Source organism: Microtus oregoni, unplaced genomic scaffold (genome assembly GCF_018167655.1).
Source record: "Microtus oregoni isolate MIOR12 unplaced genomic scaffold, Mior012 000024F_ref0000369, whole genome shotgun sequence".
Classification (NCBI taxonomy): domain Eukaryota; kingdom Metazoa; phylum Chordata; class Mammalia; order Rodentia; family Cricetidae; genus Microtus; species Microtus oregoni.
Window position 1 is genome coordinate 7,464,727 of NW_024543083.1, and position 17,792 is coordinate 7,482,518.

At 49.6% G+C, this 17,792-nt stretch overlaps 1 protein-coding gene across 1 annotated transcript in view; it reads right to left on the reverse strand.

The window, feature by feature from the left end:
• Adgra2 (adhesion G protein-coupled receptor A2) overlaps positions 1-17,792 on the reverse strand; it is a 39,235-nt gene that overhangs the window by 15,664 nt on the left and 5,779 nt on the right. The window contains exon 2 of the mRNA XM_041673765.1: positions 8,038-8,109. Within this exon, the coding sequence (XP_041529699.1) occupies positions 8,038-8,109 (72 nt within the window). The remainder of the gene's footprint in view (positions 1-8,037; positions 8,110-17,792) is intronic.

The window sequence follows — 17,792 nt, forward strand, 5'->3', positions numbered from 1 at the left end:
AAGAAGGGAAACCCAGCATCGGGGCTCACCTTCCCAGAGAAAGCTAGCATTCCAGGAAGGTGTCCCAGTGCTGGGTCCATGCAGAGAACGTGGAAGGGCCTGGCCTAGCCCTAGATTCCCTGCATGCCACGTGAAGGGGACAGAGTTAGGTCCCCCTGTCCAGGACCGCCCTTCCTGTGTATCCCCCGCTTTTGGGCATCAGGCTCCACCCTCTCATCCCACCCTCCTCTGTTGATCCAGCCTGTGCCCCCTGGCCTCTGCCGGGGTCTGGCCATTCTCAGGGCTCTGCCTCCCACCCCCACGCGCAGGGGCGGGCAGAGGGAAACACATTCCTCATTGTGTCATTTCCCTTCATGGGCTGCCAAGGGGCCGAGGCGGCAGCCCCCCGCCCCTTCCCTCTTTGCTCACTTGTGTTTATTCTCATTTCCTCCCTGCCCCCCACTTCATGAACCCCACCCGCCTGCCCCACTGATGCTCTGCAGATGGGAGCAAGGCCGCCCTGGGGCCCCAGCCCCTCTCTTTGCCCATTTCCAGGCCTTCCCTACAGGGCAATCTCCACATGAACAGGCATTCCTCCCTCAAGCGTGGCCCGGGGGTGACCAAGATGGTCTCTTGGAGTGAGTTTTCTAGGGGGTAGGCCAGCCCTAGGATACCAGGTCTTGGGGGCACAGACCAAGGGCTGTTTCCAGGACTGAATCCTGAACAGTCCACGTCTCCTGGTCCCTGAATAAGGGAAGTGGTTCAGGGCTGCACGTCCCCAGGGACAGGAGGAAATGCCACCCTAGGACTAGCAGATTTTAGAAATCCGAGGCTTTTGTCAACTGACTGTTTCGAACCCTTCCTGTTTAGCACATTCCTGGGAAAAGCTGATGGAGGCTGAACTCCCGCCCCAGAAGAATGTTCTACACCTAACATTGGACACACGGTCATGGTGGGCTGTGGAATCCAGGCTAAGAACCCTGGCTTCAAAGAGCTGGGGTTGGGGCTTTAGTGGAAGAGCACTTGCCTCATGTGTGCAAGGCCTGGAGTTCCAGTCCACAATGCGGGGGAGGGGGACGCTACACAGATGGACCACTGAAGATACCGTGGTACATGCCTTTAATCCTGGCACTCAGGACATAGACAAGTGAGTTTAAGGCTAGCCTGATCTACATAGTGAGACCCTATTGAAAAAGAAAAGGGAAGGAAAGAAAAGGACCCTTGCTCCAGATTAATCTAAACTGGTTCTCCATTAATTAGGTCACAAATGAAAGTAACCTGTCTAAGGTCACAACACTGTTTCTAGAATATGGATTCTCTCACTCCCTTCTGCTTCCACAGAGCTCCGCCGTGTACGGAACCTGGGAAAGAGGCACTGTGTTGATGGAGTATCCACATCCCCATTGCCTTTGGCCCAACCTCACTCATGTTCTAGGTATTCCCTTCTCTGACTATGGATGTCAGCACGGAGGAGAGGACTCCTGAGGGCAGAAGTAGGGGGAGACTTCCTAGGACAGTCATGCCCTGTGCCCATCTTAGCGAAACAGAGTCTCCAGAACCTGAATGCAGGAATTCAGCAGGAAGAGAAGATCAAGGTTGGCTGTGGTGGTGATGACCTGAGGAGGCTGAAGCCAGCCTAGGCTATAGATCCAGAACCTGTCTCGAAGAAACAAGCACGCCTTTAATCCCAGCATTCGGGCAGCAGAGGCAGGAGGATCTCTGTGAGTTCAAGGCCAACCTGAGCTACAAGAGCTAGTCCCAGGTCAGGCTCCAAAAACTACAGAGAAACCCTGTCTCAAAAAAACAAAACAAAACGCAACAAAAAAGAAACAGGCAGAAGCAAAAGCAAGACAAAACAAAATGTCCGCTAGGTGAAGGTTCCCAAAGAATTCAATCATAGCAGCCTAAAAGAGAAAAGTATCTAAATATCCATCAAAGTACACATAAATAAGAGATTTGAAAATTTGGTCAATGAGCTAGCTATTATTCCCCCACAAAGAGGAATAAAGTGCTGATACATGTTAAAGCATGGACGAACCTAGAAAATGTTTCACTGGCTAAAAGAATCTAGTTATAAAAGATTACATGTTCTATAATTCTATTTATATAAGATGCTCATAACAGGCAAATCCATAAGGTGAGGAAGCAGATTAGTGGTTGCTAAGGCCTGGCAGAGGACTGGGGAGTGACAGCTAATGATTAAGGGTTTCTTTTGTGGATGATGAAAATGTTCTAAAATTAGATTAGCGTGACAATCACACAATTTTCTGAACTATATCAAAGCCCATTGGCTTGTGCACCTTAAATGGGTGACATAAATTACATCGTGTTCGAGCTGTTGAGAGTGTGAGCTGACATGACCGCGTGGGTGTGCGCTCACACACATCCAGGCAGAGCAGGGTTGCACGGAATTGGCTCCTCCTCACCCCCACAAGACCTCCCTGCTTGTAGGTCTGAAAACCAAATTATAGGCTTGCTGGCCACACAGCGACTTGTCCTCAGCCCTGCAAAGTTTCCAGAGCACAGCTAGAAAGTGAAGCCTGGCTGCAAAACTGGCCAGAACACCGCTGCAGGTATAGAAGCTGCTGTGGGAAGAAAAGAAGGGGTCCTGTGGCCAAGGCAATCCATTATGGTCCCAGATTCTCATCTTCCCACCTCCCAGGACTTCTGGCCCACACCACTCTACAGATATTTATTGAGCACATACACTGTGCCAGGCACTTATGCTGACCAGGGCAGACAAGAGGACTGTTCCCAAACTTGTGAGCCACCCCCCACCGGGGCTTAAGCTCTACTGGAGTCCAGGACAGCTTCTAAGTGTCATTCCTCCCCAGCCTTAGTGGGAAAGGAGAGACAGAGCCCCTGGCCTCACCCTTGGCCCCGCCCACAGATTAATAGAAACCACCTGGCCAGTGAGCAGCCCATTCCCATGAGCATCTGCTTCTAATGAGTGCCCCAGCACCCGCTGCATACCAGCCCCCAGGGCTCATTAATCTCATTAGGCAATGACAAATCATCCCAGGCTGAGTGAGCTCCCCTCCTTAGGCCCTTTGCTCCAGCTATAGGCGAGCTACGGAGGGCCCATACCCATGCGGCACCTCACACCCCATGCGTCCTAAGTCCCTCTCCCTTGACATCTTCTGGGGGATGTCTGGATGGTGGTCTTGTGGGTGGGCGTTGAGGCATCTCATAGGGCCCTGAAGAATTTCCTACCGACCTGTTCCTCATTGCATGTGACCGGTGGGGAATCAGGACAAGCATACAAGGCACCGAACGAGGACCGAGCCCTCCATGTGGGGGTGGGGGTGGCTCTGTGGTACAGTGCTTGTCTAGCGTGCTAGCATGCACTGAGCCCCAAGTCCCATCACCAGCAAGCACCACAAACAACGACAGAAGGGGGCCCTGGTGACCCACAGCTGATTGGATCCATAATCTCAGCCCTCCAGAGGGCAAAGCAAGGCACAGGTGGAGTTCTGGGCTCTCAAAGAAAGAAACCAGGGCCTGCAAAGTGTCTCTGCAAGAGACGGTACTTGTCATTGAGCTTGCCAGATTGCATTTTATCCTCAAAATCTATGTGGTGGGAAAAAAAAGGTAGAGTCCAGTAAGATGTCCTCTGACCTTCATACCTTAGCATAAATGTAAAAAATTAAGACAAAAGACATTACATTTCAAGTACATAACTGCCTGAGTAAGACTGAAGTAGTGGCACTTCATCTGTATTTTAATAAACAAAGCTTGCCTGAAGATCAGAGAGTAAAAGAGTCTCACTGGTCAGCCTTACAGACCAGGCAGTGGTAACACACATTGTTAATCCTAGTAGCCACACTAGTTTGCCATAGAAACCAGGCGGTGCAGGCCTTTAATCCCAGTGGTGCAGACCTTTAATCCCAGCCCTAGAGAGGATTGAAAGACAGGAGGAGACAGCTCACACACACAGTCTCATTCTGAGATTCCTGAAGGCAGGATTGCCATTCCAGACTGTGGTCGAGGTAAGAGCCAGTGGCTGGCTATTTCGCTTTTCTGACCTTTAGGTTGAACCCCAGTTTCTCTGAGTTTTTATTAATCGTGCTTTAGACTGAGAAGGCTGGACAGGTACACACAACAGGAGGCCAGGCTAACTCTTTCATAGACGTCTTCAGAAGGGAGAAAGCCTATGCTCTATGGAGAAAGCCTATGCTCTGAAATGCTCTATGGAGGAGCTCATCCATCCCATAATGACTCCTCAGAGAATTCCTAACCCCATTCTCCACATGCAAGGCGTGCGGAAGCATCCAGAAACAAATGAAAGGAGTGGGACTTGATCCTAGGTCTCTTTATACCAGAGTAAGTTTCTGTTTGTTTTGAGGGGGTCTGGTGTACAGCTCTGTAGCCCTGGCTAGCCAGGTCCACACGGTAAATTCTAAACTAGCCTTGAACTTGCAACGGTACTCCTGCCTCTGCCTCCCCAGTGCTGGGATTACAAGTGTTCCGCCATGTCTAGCTACCACACCTGGCCCTGGCTCCTGCTTTTGTCGGTTTCTCCACCCACCTACCCTGCCCCAAATGTCTTTCCTTTGGGTCCCAAACAGGCGTGGCCAGGCTAATGGGCCTCAGGCATGACTGGGCCCTTCTGTACACCTGTGGCAGACAGGGTTTCTGATGCATCACACCCAGTTGGTGGAGATGGGTCCCCCTAGATCCACCGCTAAGCTCCTCTTCAACACCATCCTCTCTCCATCCATTCTGTTTCCCTTCCCCTGCCCTTCCACCTCACATTAACACAGACAGCTCTGTCCACCTGTTTGTGCCCTTCCCTCCTTCGCTCAGTCAGGGCCCTGAATTCCAAAGCATATGATGTGCATATCTATTGCCCACTCGTGACCAGCAAAGTCACTGACACATTGAGACACACGCACACACACACACACACACACACACACACACACACAGAGAGAGAGAGAGAGAGAGAGAGAGACATACACATGCTATCCTTTCATCCATTAGCAAAGACCTGAAGAGCTGGGGTGGGGTGGGGGGCAGGAGGGCATACTCCACGGCCTTACCACTGCAGTTACCAGATCAGATCCCAATCCTCCCAGACGACCTACTGTCTACAGACTGTGGGATATGGAACTGACAGGGCCTCGGCTGCCCATGCCTAGACATCCGAGTCCCACTGGACAGAGAGATCAGTGTTTCCTGGGCACCGACTACACACCAGGCTACAATGTCACAGCCACGATGAATAGGCCCACAGTCTAGGGGTCATCGGGTATGCCGGCTCCCAACCTCAAATGAGCATGAGAACTGCCTTCCTGCTGGATAAAATTCCCAGGCCCTCGCTGACCCAATGACTTACCATCTCCAGGAATGGGACACCGGACTTACATTACTTCTGGGCCCTCTCTCTACCCCAGCACAATGGTTAGTCATACGTTCATCCATCTGGGCGTCAGGGCATATACTTGTAGGCCTAGCTACTTATGGGGAGAATGATTTGGACTCAGCATTTCAAGGTCACCCTAGGCTACACACTGAGACTCCCAATCAAATCAACCCACAAGCCACTCAGGTTAGCTTCTGCAGAGGTATTCTGCAGGTGTGGGAATAGACCTTAAGGAGCTAGCTTCAACAATGCAGTTGGATATCCTGTAATCAGAGGAAGGCTCAGGAGGGGGAAAAAAACTGTGGAGAGGAAATTCTGTCCCAAGATAGCAGCATCTTTTCCTGTCTGACTTCCCAGGCTGCCCTAGGTTCGGGCTAGATAGTCTCTACAATCATGTAGACCTGATTTCTGAGAATACACACTCATCTTATCAGCAAACAGTGATCAGCAGGCTAGGAAGACTGAGGTCCCCAGACCTGCCAGGTGCCCTCCCTATCCAGCTGTGCACAGCACAGTCCTTTGCCCCAAAGGCCCTTCCTCCTCTTCACTGAAGTTCTGATCTCCCCAGGCAACACTGCAGACACCACCCAGATCCCAGGAGTACAGGATGTTAAATCCATGACTAGCCTCATCTCTGTCCCCTCCCTAGTTTTACAATGGGCAGCCCACACTTAGCAGCAATTACTGGTCACTTCAATCTACACACACACACACATACACACACACACACACACACACACACACACTATTACACCCCCCTGTTCTCTACCTACTCTCCAGTCATTTGCCTTGTCTCCCTTGAAGTGATGGAACCCAACATCACAATTTTCTAGAACAGTAGTTCTCAACCTTCCTAATGGCATTTTTTTAAAACTTCCTTTTTTGAGACAGAGTTGAGTATATCCTACATTGGCCTTGAACTCAGTATGTATCCCCAGAGAGCTGGAACTTCTGATCCTCCTGCCTCTACCTCCCCAGTGCTGGGTATTTTGGGTGTACATTACTATGACAGTTCTATGGAGCACTGGAGAGTCCATGGACTTGTGCACGCTGCAAGCCCTCTACCAACTGAGCTTCAAGCTGCTCATCCCGGCCTGGAACTTCTGGTCTCAGTGAATTTCTTTGCATATCTGTCTCCCAACACAACACATGCATTTGCTATTTCCTGGGTCCTGTCAGTAGAGAGAAGGTAAACGGCATGAAGACAGGCACTAGGCCTGCTGACTATAATCCTATTGCCAGGATCAGGGTACGACATATGGAGGGGCCCCACGAATAGCTGTCACATGAACAGAGTGATTCATACCGGCAAAGATCCCAGCTCAGACTTGGAATTTTATTTAACTTTTTATTTTTATTAGTTTTGAGGTAGGGTTTCACTGTTTGCCCTTGCTGGCCCAGGATTCACTATGTAGACCAGGCTGGCCTCAAACTCACAGGGTGCCCTTCCAGAGGACCTGAGTTCAATTCCTAGCACCTACGTGGCAGCTCTCAACTGTGTTAATGTCAGTTTCAGGAGACCTAATACCCTCACATAGACATACATGGAGGCATAAAAATAAAACAACCCCCCCCCCTCCAAAATGATCCTTCACCAGTCGAATGGCATCTTATCTCTGCTGCCCTTGAACTCTCTATTCTCAACAGTGCCTCCTCTTGAACATGTCTGAAAGACGTCCCCGAACTCCTTTATGGTCACATGGACAGAGACATCTGCAATCTCCACCACACTGAACTCACACCTTCTTCGTTTATATTTTCCATCACACTGATCCAAGGGTTGGGAACAAGATGGCACAAGAGGGGGCCAAGAGTCCTATTGCGCGAATTAGGGGTGCCCCGGAGGGGGAGATTAGAGGTGGCAGAGGTGGGAATGGGTAGAAAAGAAAGCAAGAATCAGTCCCCAGGAGAGAAGAGAGCCCAGGACAAGAGCCCAAAGTGACAGCACAGGCTGGGTTCTGGAAGCATGGCAGTGGGTTGATGCCCTCATCTGGTAGGTTAAGTGCCTTAGTAGAGTCCCTGAGTCAGGTGTCCTAACCAGGCTTTCTCTCTCCTTCCCCAAGTCCTTCTGTGTCCTCACTGTGTCCTCCTACTTAGCAGCTCTGTCCCACAAATTGCCCCAGGGGCCAACAGCAGGGGATGAGGGCCTCCAGGAGAGAGTAAGGACACTGCCCCAAATGCAGCTTTAAACTGGCAGGGGTGGGGAGGCGAGTCAGAAATGACTGAGCTCCCACCCTCAGTCCAGGACTCTGCCCCCTCTGGGCTTTGTTTGTTGATTTGTTTTCCTGGGAGGAGGAAAGAGGGCTCAGTCACATAAAGTCTCCCTCAGCCATTTCTCGCGGGGCCCCCAGCTGGGCGGAGGAGGCTGGCTAAGGGGCTCACTCAGCTAATTGCTCATTAAAGAGAATTAATGAGGTTCCCTTGGCCCCACCTCTGCCTAGAACAGTGAAGAGTCCCTACTTTGCCTAACACACCAGGCAGCCCCTACTGAAAAGCCACTTGTCCCCCCCCCCCCCCTTCTTCCAGACTAGCAGTCCAGACTACCCAGAACTATACTGGACCTAGCTCTGCAGGTTCTAGCCTCACTTGGCAACCCAAGTCCCTCCTCCTTCCCAGAGTGACATCCACACCCTTTGCCATCATGCCCCACCCACCGCCACCCCACCCTGCGCCACACACTTCTGAGTACTTACAACTTCTCCAGCAGGTATAGTCCCAAGAATGATCCGTTTCGGAGCCCCGTAATCTTGTTGTTGCTCAAGAGCCTGAAGAGACGGGAAAAACACAGATCCGCCCTGTTAGATGCTAGCCAGTGCAAAATGCAGATGGAGTGGGACCCAGGTTCCCCAGATGACCTCGTCACGCTACATAAATGCCACCATCAGCAATTCTACAGCAGGAACCCCACCTGCCACTCTAGGAGGTTGTGGGGAGACGCTGAGGAGCAGTCTAGCCATAGAAAGAGCCTCAAGTCGTGGATTTCAGCCAAGCACACAGTGAAGGACCCGTAGACTGGATCTAAATGGAGATGGGGCTCCGTGGATGTTAAGCTCTGATGGCCGATTTCCACTTTGGAGCATCAGTGTCGACCCCCACTGAGCCTCTGCCATGCCCCCCAGAGGTCCCTCCTTGCAGAGGTCCTCCCTCCCTCAATCCAAAGTCCAGAGCAGAGTGATGGGGAAGACTGGCCTCATCAGGGTCAGGCATAGAAGAGGAGCCCTGAAGGCCTGCGTGGAGGCATGCTCCTTTAATCCCAGTGCTTGGGAAGTAGAGGCAAAAAGAGCAAGAGTTTGAGGTCATCCTCAGCTACATAATAAGTCTGAGGCCAGCCTGGGCTACCTGTGACCCAGTCTCAAAAACAAACCAACTAGCCAACAAAAACAAAACACAGAAGGAAAGGAAGCAGGGGTCGGGGGAGCCCTGGTGGAAGAGGGCTTTCCAACACTCTCCTTGGAGCCAAGGACTCTACAGGAAGGTGACCACGCTGGGCCATCAAGATCTCCAGTTCAGGGTGACAATCTGAGGCTATATTCCCTGTATCCTTGCTTCCCCGACCTGTAGAAAGACTGTCAGAGCCCTGGATCTGACAGAAGGCTAGGCCTCCCTCTGCAATGCCTGCTCTGACATTTTGTTTATTTACTGTTTATGTTCTGGGGGAGAGGCCCAGTCTCAACTTTGCCTACCCACTTGGCCTTTCTCTCCCAGACTTCTTATTGGGAGGAGGGAGTTCCAGACCAGCCGAAGGGCTCAACCCTCCAGTTAATTGCTTATTAGAACGTCTTAATGAGGCCTCTCAACCCAAACTCCTGGCAGCCCTGGGCTGAAGCAAAGGGTTTCCCCCTCCTTTGTTCTGCTCTTACTAGTGGAAAACTCACTGGAAGGACCCAAGTCCAAACCTTACGACGACGTCTCTGGAGCAGGCAGCCTCTGTACTCTACAGTATACAGAGGAAAGGGGCCAGGAACCAAATGTAAGAGCTGTCAAAGAGCCCCACCACCCGCCAAGTCTCATGGGAGGGCAACAGGGAGGGAGTGACCCAAGGAGGCTCTGAAGGACCCCCAGGTCCCAACTGCCCAGGACTTTTGGAATTCTAGGTAAACGCTCCACCACTGGGCTACAGCCCAGGCCCTACACTGGCGAGGATGGAGGCAAGACGAGAGGGGGTGTCTCTAGATCAATGGAAAGGGGTAAACACCTCACATCTTCCTTCTGCCTCCAGATAATCGAGCACTCCCAACTTTCAGTACAGTCTACTAGTCCTTCCAAGGGTGACACGGGGGATGTTTGCCAGCAGAAGAATGACTTAGGGGAAATTACTGGAGTTCCTAAAATGCTACAAACACACACACACACACACACACACTCACACACACACATACACACACACTCACACACACATACACACACACTCACACACACACACACACACATACACACATACACACACACATACACACACACACACACACCCTCCATATTGATATTCCAAAAGCACTACCACCCAGGAAGCTGAGAGAGAAGGCTCAGGAACTAAAGGACAGCTTCCACTACAGCGTAAACCATCTCAAAAAAAAAAAAAAAAAAAAAAAAAAAAACAGAAAGAAAGAAAAGAAAAGAAAAGAAAAAAGCACATCATGGCAGAACTGAGCTACAGCTCAGAGGAAGAACATAGAGCATGTACTTAATGTGTGTGAAGCCCTGAATTCAATCTTAATACACATAGCAAAAACAAAATGAAAACCAAAAAGCACCTCAGACATTGTAAAAATGAAGAAGCCTTTTAGCAAACTCCCCTTTTCTTGTTTGATGGTTAAGGATGCTAGCTCAGGGCTCCTGCTCAAATGGAGAAGCCACAGAGAACATTAGGGCTCAAGCTTGGAAAATGGATGTTGTCTTGAAGTAGGAAACAGGTCTGAGTTCTGGGGAATGTCTGAGGTTTGAGGATTCCACTTGGAAGAACATTGACATTAAAATTCCTACACTAGCCAGTATGGTGGTGCATGCCTTTCATCCCAGCACAAGAGAGGGGGGCGCAGAGGCAGGTGGAGCTCTGTGAGTTTGAGGCTTCAGGTCATTGAAGGGATACATAGTGGGGCACTTTCTCAAGATGGATAGATGGTTAGACAGATAGTAAAAAGTTTCAGCACCCCAATAAGCCTCTCCACCGACACAATAATCCAAATTAGACCAAATCAAACCAAATTAGAAAAAGTCCAGGTTTAATGCATACAAATGCTCCCAAATGGCTTTCCAGCTCCCCAGAGAGGAGGCAGGAAAGGAAGACTGGAGAATCATGTGTTTGTTCTCTGGGGGGCAGTTTAAATACCCTGTGGGAGTCTTGAGCATCTCTGGAGAGGGGTCATCGTTTGGTGGACTTTCTCAGGGGGCGGAGTCTGGACTGAGGCAACTCCCAGGGGAGGGGGCTTGGGATGGAACTTCCACTGGAACATTCCAGACTCTGGGTATATGGATGCCAGGGGCTGGAATGATGCTTTCACATAGATAGATAGATAGATAGATAGATAGATAGATAGATAGATAGATAGATATAGATAGATCGATCTTGGGCTGGCGAGATGGCTCAGTAGTTAAGAGCACTTTCTGCTTTTGCAGTGGACCTGGGTTTGGTTCCCAGTACCCAGCCATTCAAGACTCCAGTTCCAAGGGATCTGGCCTCTGTGGCAATAGGCACCCACATGGTACATATACATACATGTAGGCAAAACCATAAAGTATATTTTTTTATCTTAAAAAAAGGCAAAAGGCACAGTGGTTTTTTTTTTTTAAATGTAAGTCTTTAGTTCAAGTATGGTAGTGTATACCTTTAATCCCAGCACTTGGGAGACAGAGGCAGGTGAATCTCTATGAATTCCAAGCCATCCAGGGCTACTTGAGTAAAACTATCTCAAAATAAGTAAGTACATAAATCTTAAAAAACAAACAAAAAAAAACCCCACTTTTTTCTTATTCCTACACTAGGGGCTAGTAAGATGGCTCAGTGGCTAGAGGCTGCCAAGCCGGATGACCCGAGTTTGACCCCACGATCAACAGAGAGGCAGGAGAGGATAGCTCCTGCAAGTTGTCCTCTGACCTCCACACCCACATAAATAAATGGAGGGGAAGTCCTGGACTAACAAAATGGGCTTGCTCCCTCTTTTCCTGTTTTTCCTCTCTCTCTCTGTCTTTTTCCCTCCCCTCCTTGCATTCTCCTTAAAAAAAAAAAAGTATCGTGTGTGTGAACACGGGACACATGGCAGTGCTCATGTCAGAGGTCAACCTGCAGAAGTCGGCTTTTTCCTTCTGTCACAGGGCTTCTGGGACCAGGCCTGGTGGTAAGTGCCATGACCCTTTGGGCCATCTTGTCAGCCCTGCTTTCCTCTTCTTTTCTTATTTTATTATTCTTATGTGCATCTGTTGTGCGGGTGTGAGCAGGTGTACACAGGTGCGTGAAGATCAGAGGTATTGGATCCCCTGGAGCTGGAGTTACAGGTCACTATAAGCCACTTGATGGTGCCAGGAATTGAACTCTGGTCCTCTGGAAGAGTGCCCTTTTTTTTATGGTTTATTTAACTTTTATTTTATGTGCATTGGTGTGAAGTGTCAGATCCCCTGGAACTGGATCTTCAGACATTTGTAAGCTGCCATGTGGGTGCTGGGAATTGAACCCAGGTCCTCTGGAAGAGCAGTCAGTACTCTTAACCACCAAACCATCTCTCCAGTCCCTGGCTCATGCTCTTAATCACTGAGAATCCTCCCAGCCTCTGCTTTTCCTTCTCTTTTGAAACAGGCAACATCTTACTTCACAGTCTAAGCTGTCCTGGAGCTCGTGATCTTTGTGATCTACTTATCACATACTAGGATTATAGGCATGAGACACCTCGCGCAGCAGAAAATGCTTGCTAACAAATAATTATATAGGTATATAAATTCATATACATATAATAAAAACTTATATATAAAATATATATATATAAATTCACACACATATAAAAATTCATACATAGATACATATAGGAAGATAATTGAATTGAAATCAGAATTCTAAAACAAATAAAATTTTTTTAAAAATCATACTCTCAAATTTCCAAAATGAGCATATGAGTCTCCAGGTAGGGATCCTGTTCAGAGGGGTTCATAAGCGGTAATGGGGTCCCCACATTTCCAGGCCCTTCAGCCATCAGTCCTAATCGCTCTCATTTATCCCAAACCTGTAACTTAGAGCTGGCCCATTGAAATACAATGTGACCACATGTGTAATTTTAAATTTTCTATCAGCCACGTTTTAAAAGCTTAAAACTGATTAATAGAATCTGATTTAACCCAACATACCCAGACCCTTTCCATTTCGATATGTGATCTATCTACATTATCAACTATTTGATTTGTGTGTAACAAAGCTTTGTAATTTCTATTGTACTCCACCAGCACGCTCAGTTCAGACCAGCCACGCTCTAAATGGGCATGACTAACATTGTAGGGTTCAGGAGCATCACAAAAAAGTGGGGAGCAGTCCATGAGGAAGTCCAGAATGAAACAGCACATCTCTTAGCCTTGCCAGCTCCCGACCACGGCCCGCCCTATTCTGAAGAGGCCTCCTGCAGTCGGTCCCCTTCTCCATCTGCCTCTGTGCTGGGGACAGCTGCAACCCAGATTCCGGCCTGACCAGCACAAATGCCATCTCCTAAAGCTTAAAACTCACATTTCGAGTGGAATGTTAAAGTGGAGATCCCGGTCTCCACGCACACAAAGGTGGGCACCAGGCAAACAACTCTTTACCCTTCTCTGATGGGTCCTCTCTAGGAGGCAGTGGTCGCTTTTGACTGACTCCAGCAGAGGGCTACATGGTTTGAGCCCCCAAACACCCAGGATTGGATTTTTTTTTTTTTTTTTGCTTTAGTTACCCTGAGTGGGCCAAGGAATTTGACTTTAAACCTGCATTATCCAGAGAGTGTCTTCGGGTTTTGCTTTTGTTTTCTTTTTTTTTTTTTTCCCTCAAGTGTGTGGACCTAGGAATTTATTTTTTATGGGTGCGGGGGACAGAACCCAGGGTTGGTCTTGTGCATGCTATATACTCTCAGTTCTGGAGATGTTACCAGCAGGTGAAAAACTGGAAGTGGCAAAGCTGAAAATGGGGTAGATGAGCACGGAAGACAAAAATGCCGAGCTCCATCCAATGGGAAGAAAAATGTTCCCACCATTGTTAACTGTGTCGTGGGAAGAAAACCGGGAAGCAGCCCCGGGGTGGAGGAGGGAGCTATAGCCCCCACAGCTCCATCCAGCTGTTCCAGACATGGTGCCAGCGTGGGCTCTCCTTAAACTCCCCAGTCGGATGGCTCCTGGGGCTATAGGGCTATACTTCCCTCACACTACTGCCTTGTGGGAAGCCTGTCTGGCGAATCCCTTCCAACCGCACTAACCCTACAGGCCCCACTGAGACCTGGCTAAGCATCTTTAACTTCTGGCCCCACCCACTCCGCCTGCCCTCAGTTCATACTTTCAGTGGGAAGGAGGGCCAGTCCTTGGGGCCCCCTCTTCTTTCTCTACTCCGGAGTTTGAAATCTGGCCAAATATGGGGTACACCAAGGCCATTCCAGAATCCTCTCCGGGTCGGAGGGTCCTATTTTAGGGAGGAGAGTGAAGAGAGACACGGGCCAATGAGAAGGCCGGTGGAGCGAGTGGTTGGCATCCCAGAGAGCCCGTGTGGCCTCTGGGTAGCCACAGGAACTTACCAGATACCACTCCCACATCAAAAGTGACCCTAAGGGACTCATGTGGGCCCTGCTCTATGGGGCGTGGAACCAACATGTGCCGGCACCAAAAGGTTTTCACGTGCCCGAAAAAGTCAGTTTATGGGTCAACCTCCCTTCTTAGCTCCAACGGACAGGATAGTGAGGACCCACACTCCCTCGGGGCCAGAGCGTCAGTGGTTTAGACCCTCGCCGGCTTGGTAGAGTGTGGGGAAAGCCCTGGCACCATTGCCTGCTGCTTGCGTGTGGTAATAGCGAGCTGAGCAGTGAGGGGGAGGGAGGTTGTCTGGTCTGCCTGGTCTGCCTGCAGATAAGCTACACTGCCCCATCCAGGCCAAACCAGCGCTCCCAGATGGTTCCATAGGATGGAGCTCAGTTGCTTCTGGGTATTTCCAGGGCCTAATTACAGTGCCTGGAACCTAAAAAATAACCAGTGCCTCTAGGACACAAACACTGTGCTGGGTGTGTGACTCAGTGATAAAGCACTTGCCCAGTATGTACAGGGCCCTGCATTTGATCCCCCAGCATGAATGAATGAATGAATGAATGAATGAAAATGAATCAATGCTATGGATTTGAAGTTGACAAATGTCTTATTTGCATGACTATCATTATGTCAACCTTTATCAGTGAGTAATAAGTCTTGCGTTTAATGAAGGCTATTAGAGTCACGGGGGTGGAGAGATGGTTCAGTCGTTGGGAGCACTGGCTGCTCTCCCAGAAGACCCTAGGTTCAATTCCCAGCACCCATATGGCGGCTCAATACTGTCTGAAACTGCAGTTCCAGGGGATCTGGCGCCTTCACACCAGTGCACATAAAATAAAGTTAAATTATTTTTTAAAGGATGAAGGATATGGTCTTTCCATGACTTTCTTTCTCTCTCTCCAGGACATGTACGGTGCCCTGCCCGCTCCTGAGTTGCTTTAGCACTGCTTTGCTTGGCTGGAAGCCTGTCCAGGCTGTCCCGAATGACTTCAGGTGGATCTTCTTTTTCCAGGCTGAGCCCTGTCCAGACACTACCTTTAACCCTAACCTAGACACAGAGCAAGCCAAAGACAGCCATGGGTCAAGGCCAAGACCAAAGAGCCGCTGTCTCATCCTGCCTCCTGCTTATTGGTTTCCCTCTAACTTGTCTTGGAGGTCTCCTTCCTCTATCGCTACAACGGCATGCGGCTTGGGAAGGAGTGGGCAAAACCGAGGTGTTTGGGCTGAGATGGGAAAGGGACGGTTTTGTGCTCTAGAACTGAATCTCCAGGCAGAGACCGCAAAGTGCTTCGCTTCAGGTGTTTGTGGAAGGTGAGGAGGGGGACTTGGCGAGGATTTTGTGGTCTCAGAACTCTTGCTGGAACACAGGAAACAGTGTCTGCTGTAACTACCCACACCAAGATTTTCTATAGGGGATAGAGAGGGGGCTGGAAAAGTGGAGAAGCACGGGACAGAAAAGGGGGGATTTTCAATCTATCTTAAGGACTACCGACAACTGCCATGATATAAAATCCTAACAGTGAGATCCAAACTCGTGGAGATAGAAAGTTCTTCAAAATGTAAACAGAAGCCGGTAGTGGTGGTGTGCACCTTTAATCCCAGCACTCAGGAGGCAGAGGCAGGCAGATCTTTGTGAGTTCGAGGTCAGCCTAGTCTACAAGAGCTAGTTCCAGGACAGGCACCAAAGCTACAAGAGAAACCCTGTCTCGAAATCCTCTGCCCCCCACAAATGTAAACAGAGCTGGGAGTATAAAAGGTCTTGGGTTTGATACTCTAAGAGTCAGTCAATACATCAATCACAAAGGATTAATTTGCTATTACTTTTCATTGATTTCTGAGACAGGGTCTCACCATGCTGCTTAGGCTGTTCTTGGCCATCCTGTCTCAGCAGGAGCAGCAGCACACTGGCTGATCAAGTGTTCATCCTTACACATAGGTTAGTCCCTCGCCCTCTCCTCCCTAGTGTTAATTTGGAGCCCACATCTGCCCAGTTCTGTACAGTTGAATCCTCTCAGTCTCCAAGGCTATAAGGTCCCCGGGACAAAGAGCATGTGTCTCTCACCTCCTTCAGGGGATTTGATGAGAGTAGACACTGGCTGAGTTAATAGGAAGTAAGCAGAGCTCCCAGGAAGGGAATGCCCAGTGGGAAGGAGTTCAGTGCAGAGCCAGCTGTCCCAAGTCAAAGGTGGTTTCTTTCTCCCAGCCATTCCTATCCCACTATGCTACCCCACCCTAACTCTAGGACAGAACATCCATCCTTTCCCCAGCTACATGGAGTCACTGCTCCCTCATCCATAGATGCAGCAGACTGTTGGTAGATGGTTCAGGAAAGGTGATGGGAGACCCGGAGAGTCGATTTAGAGACCAAAAGTTTTACACTTCCTGGACCAGGGTGTCTTTACGTGCTCTGTGGGGTATTTTGCTCAGTGGTCTCCTAGCTCACTTGTATTGGTTAAGCCATTACTAGGAGGAGCGAGCCCCTTTCCCCAATGAAGAGAGATAACGCCCAGTCTTCCTGCCTGTCCTTGGACCAGCCTAGTGTGCAGCTGTCCATCCCCAAGTGGGAGTGGGCTGAGGATGCCGGCCAGGTGGGAGACTCTGACTCTCGTGGTCAGGGCTCCTTATCTGGCTTTCCACTTGTTCCAGTTTGGTTTGAAATCTTTCGTTGTTATTTTGTTTTTGTTTTGTTTTTAAAGACATACATATTTAAACCTGCACTCTGGAGGCAGCGGGAGTTAGAGGCCAACCTGGTCTATGCACCAGGCCTGATACCCTTGGAAGCCAGAGGAGAGTGTGTTATCCCCCTGCAGTGAAAGTTATAGGTGTTTGTAAGCTGCGGGGTGTGAGTTTTGGAAGCCAACTCAACAACTACAAGAACAGCAAGTGCTCTCCAGCTCTCTGCTTGGAGGTTTTTGTTTGTTTTTAGATGAGGTCTCCGTAGCCCAGGCTGGCCTTGAACTGGCAATCTTCCCACCTCAGCCTCCTGGGTGTTGGAGTTACAAGTGTGGCACACCACATCCAGCTACTAAGGTAGTTTTTGGCAGTGACAAAACATTTCCACTGGGTGTGATGGCATACACCTTTAATTCCAGTGCCAGAGAGTCAGAAGCAGAGGCAGAGGCAAGCAGATCTCTGTGAGTTCGAGGCCACCCTGGTCTGTACAGTCAGTTTCAGCCAGCCAAGGCTATGCTAGCCAGTATTACATAGTGAGCTCCTATCTCTAAATAAATAAATAGAATAAAACAAACATTCTTTTAAAAATTACCTTCTTTCTACTTTTTCTGTCTCAACAGGGATAGTATAGAAAGGGAGAGGTATTTTTTAGAGCCCCGTCAATCATTCAAACTCTAGTGCCCTGTGCTCTGGGTCATGCTACCTGGGGTTCTGAGAGAGCAGGAAGCCTCCCAGAGAGGCCTGGGAAGCCTCACAGTTCCTCCCTCTGTCCCCGATTGTTCTGAGGTCACCTGCAGAGGCGACAGGGAGTCAGAAGCCCTAGGGGTCTAGATGTGGTTGGTGGAGGAGGGCTTTGTGAGCTGGGGAGGGCAGAGTTCCGCACAGGGGATGGGGGGAACCCCAGCCCTTATCAGCCTTTCTCACCCTGGGGCTGGCATTCCCTCCAGTCTTGAAGCACAGGTTTGGGCCTCCCCACACAATCCCCAGGGAGGCAGGAGCCCTGGTAGCTGTGGGGGCTGGGGGAAGAGGGGCACCCATTCCT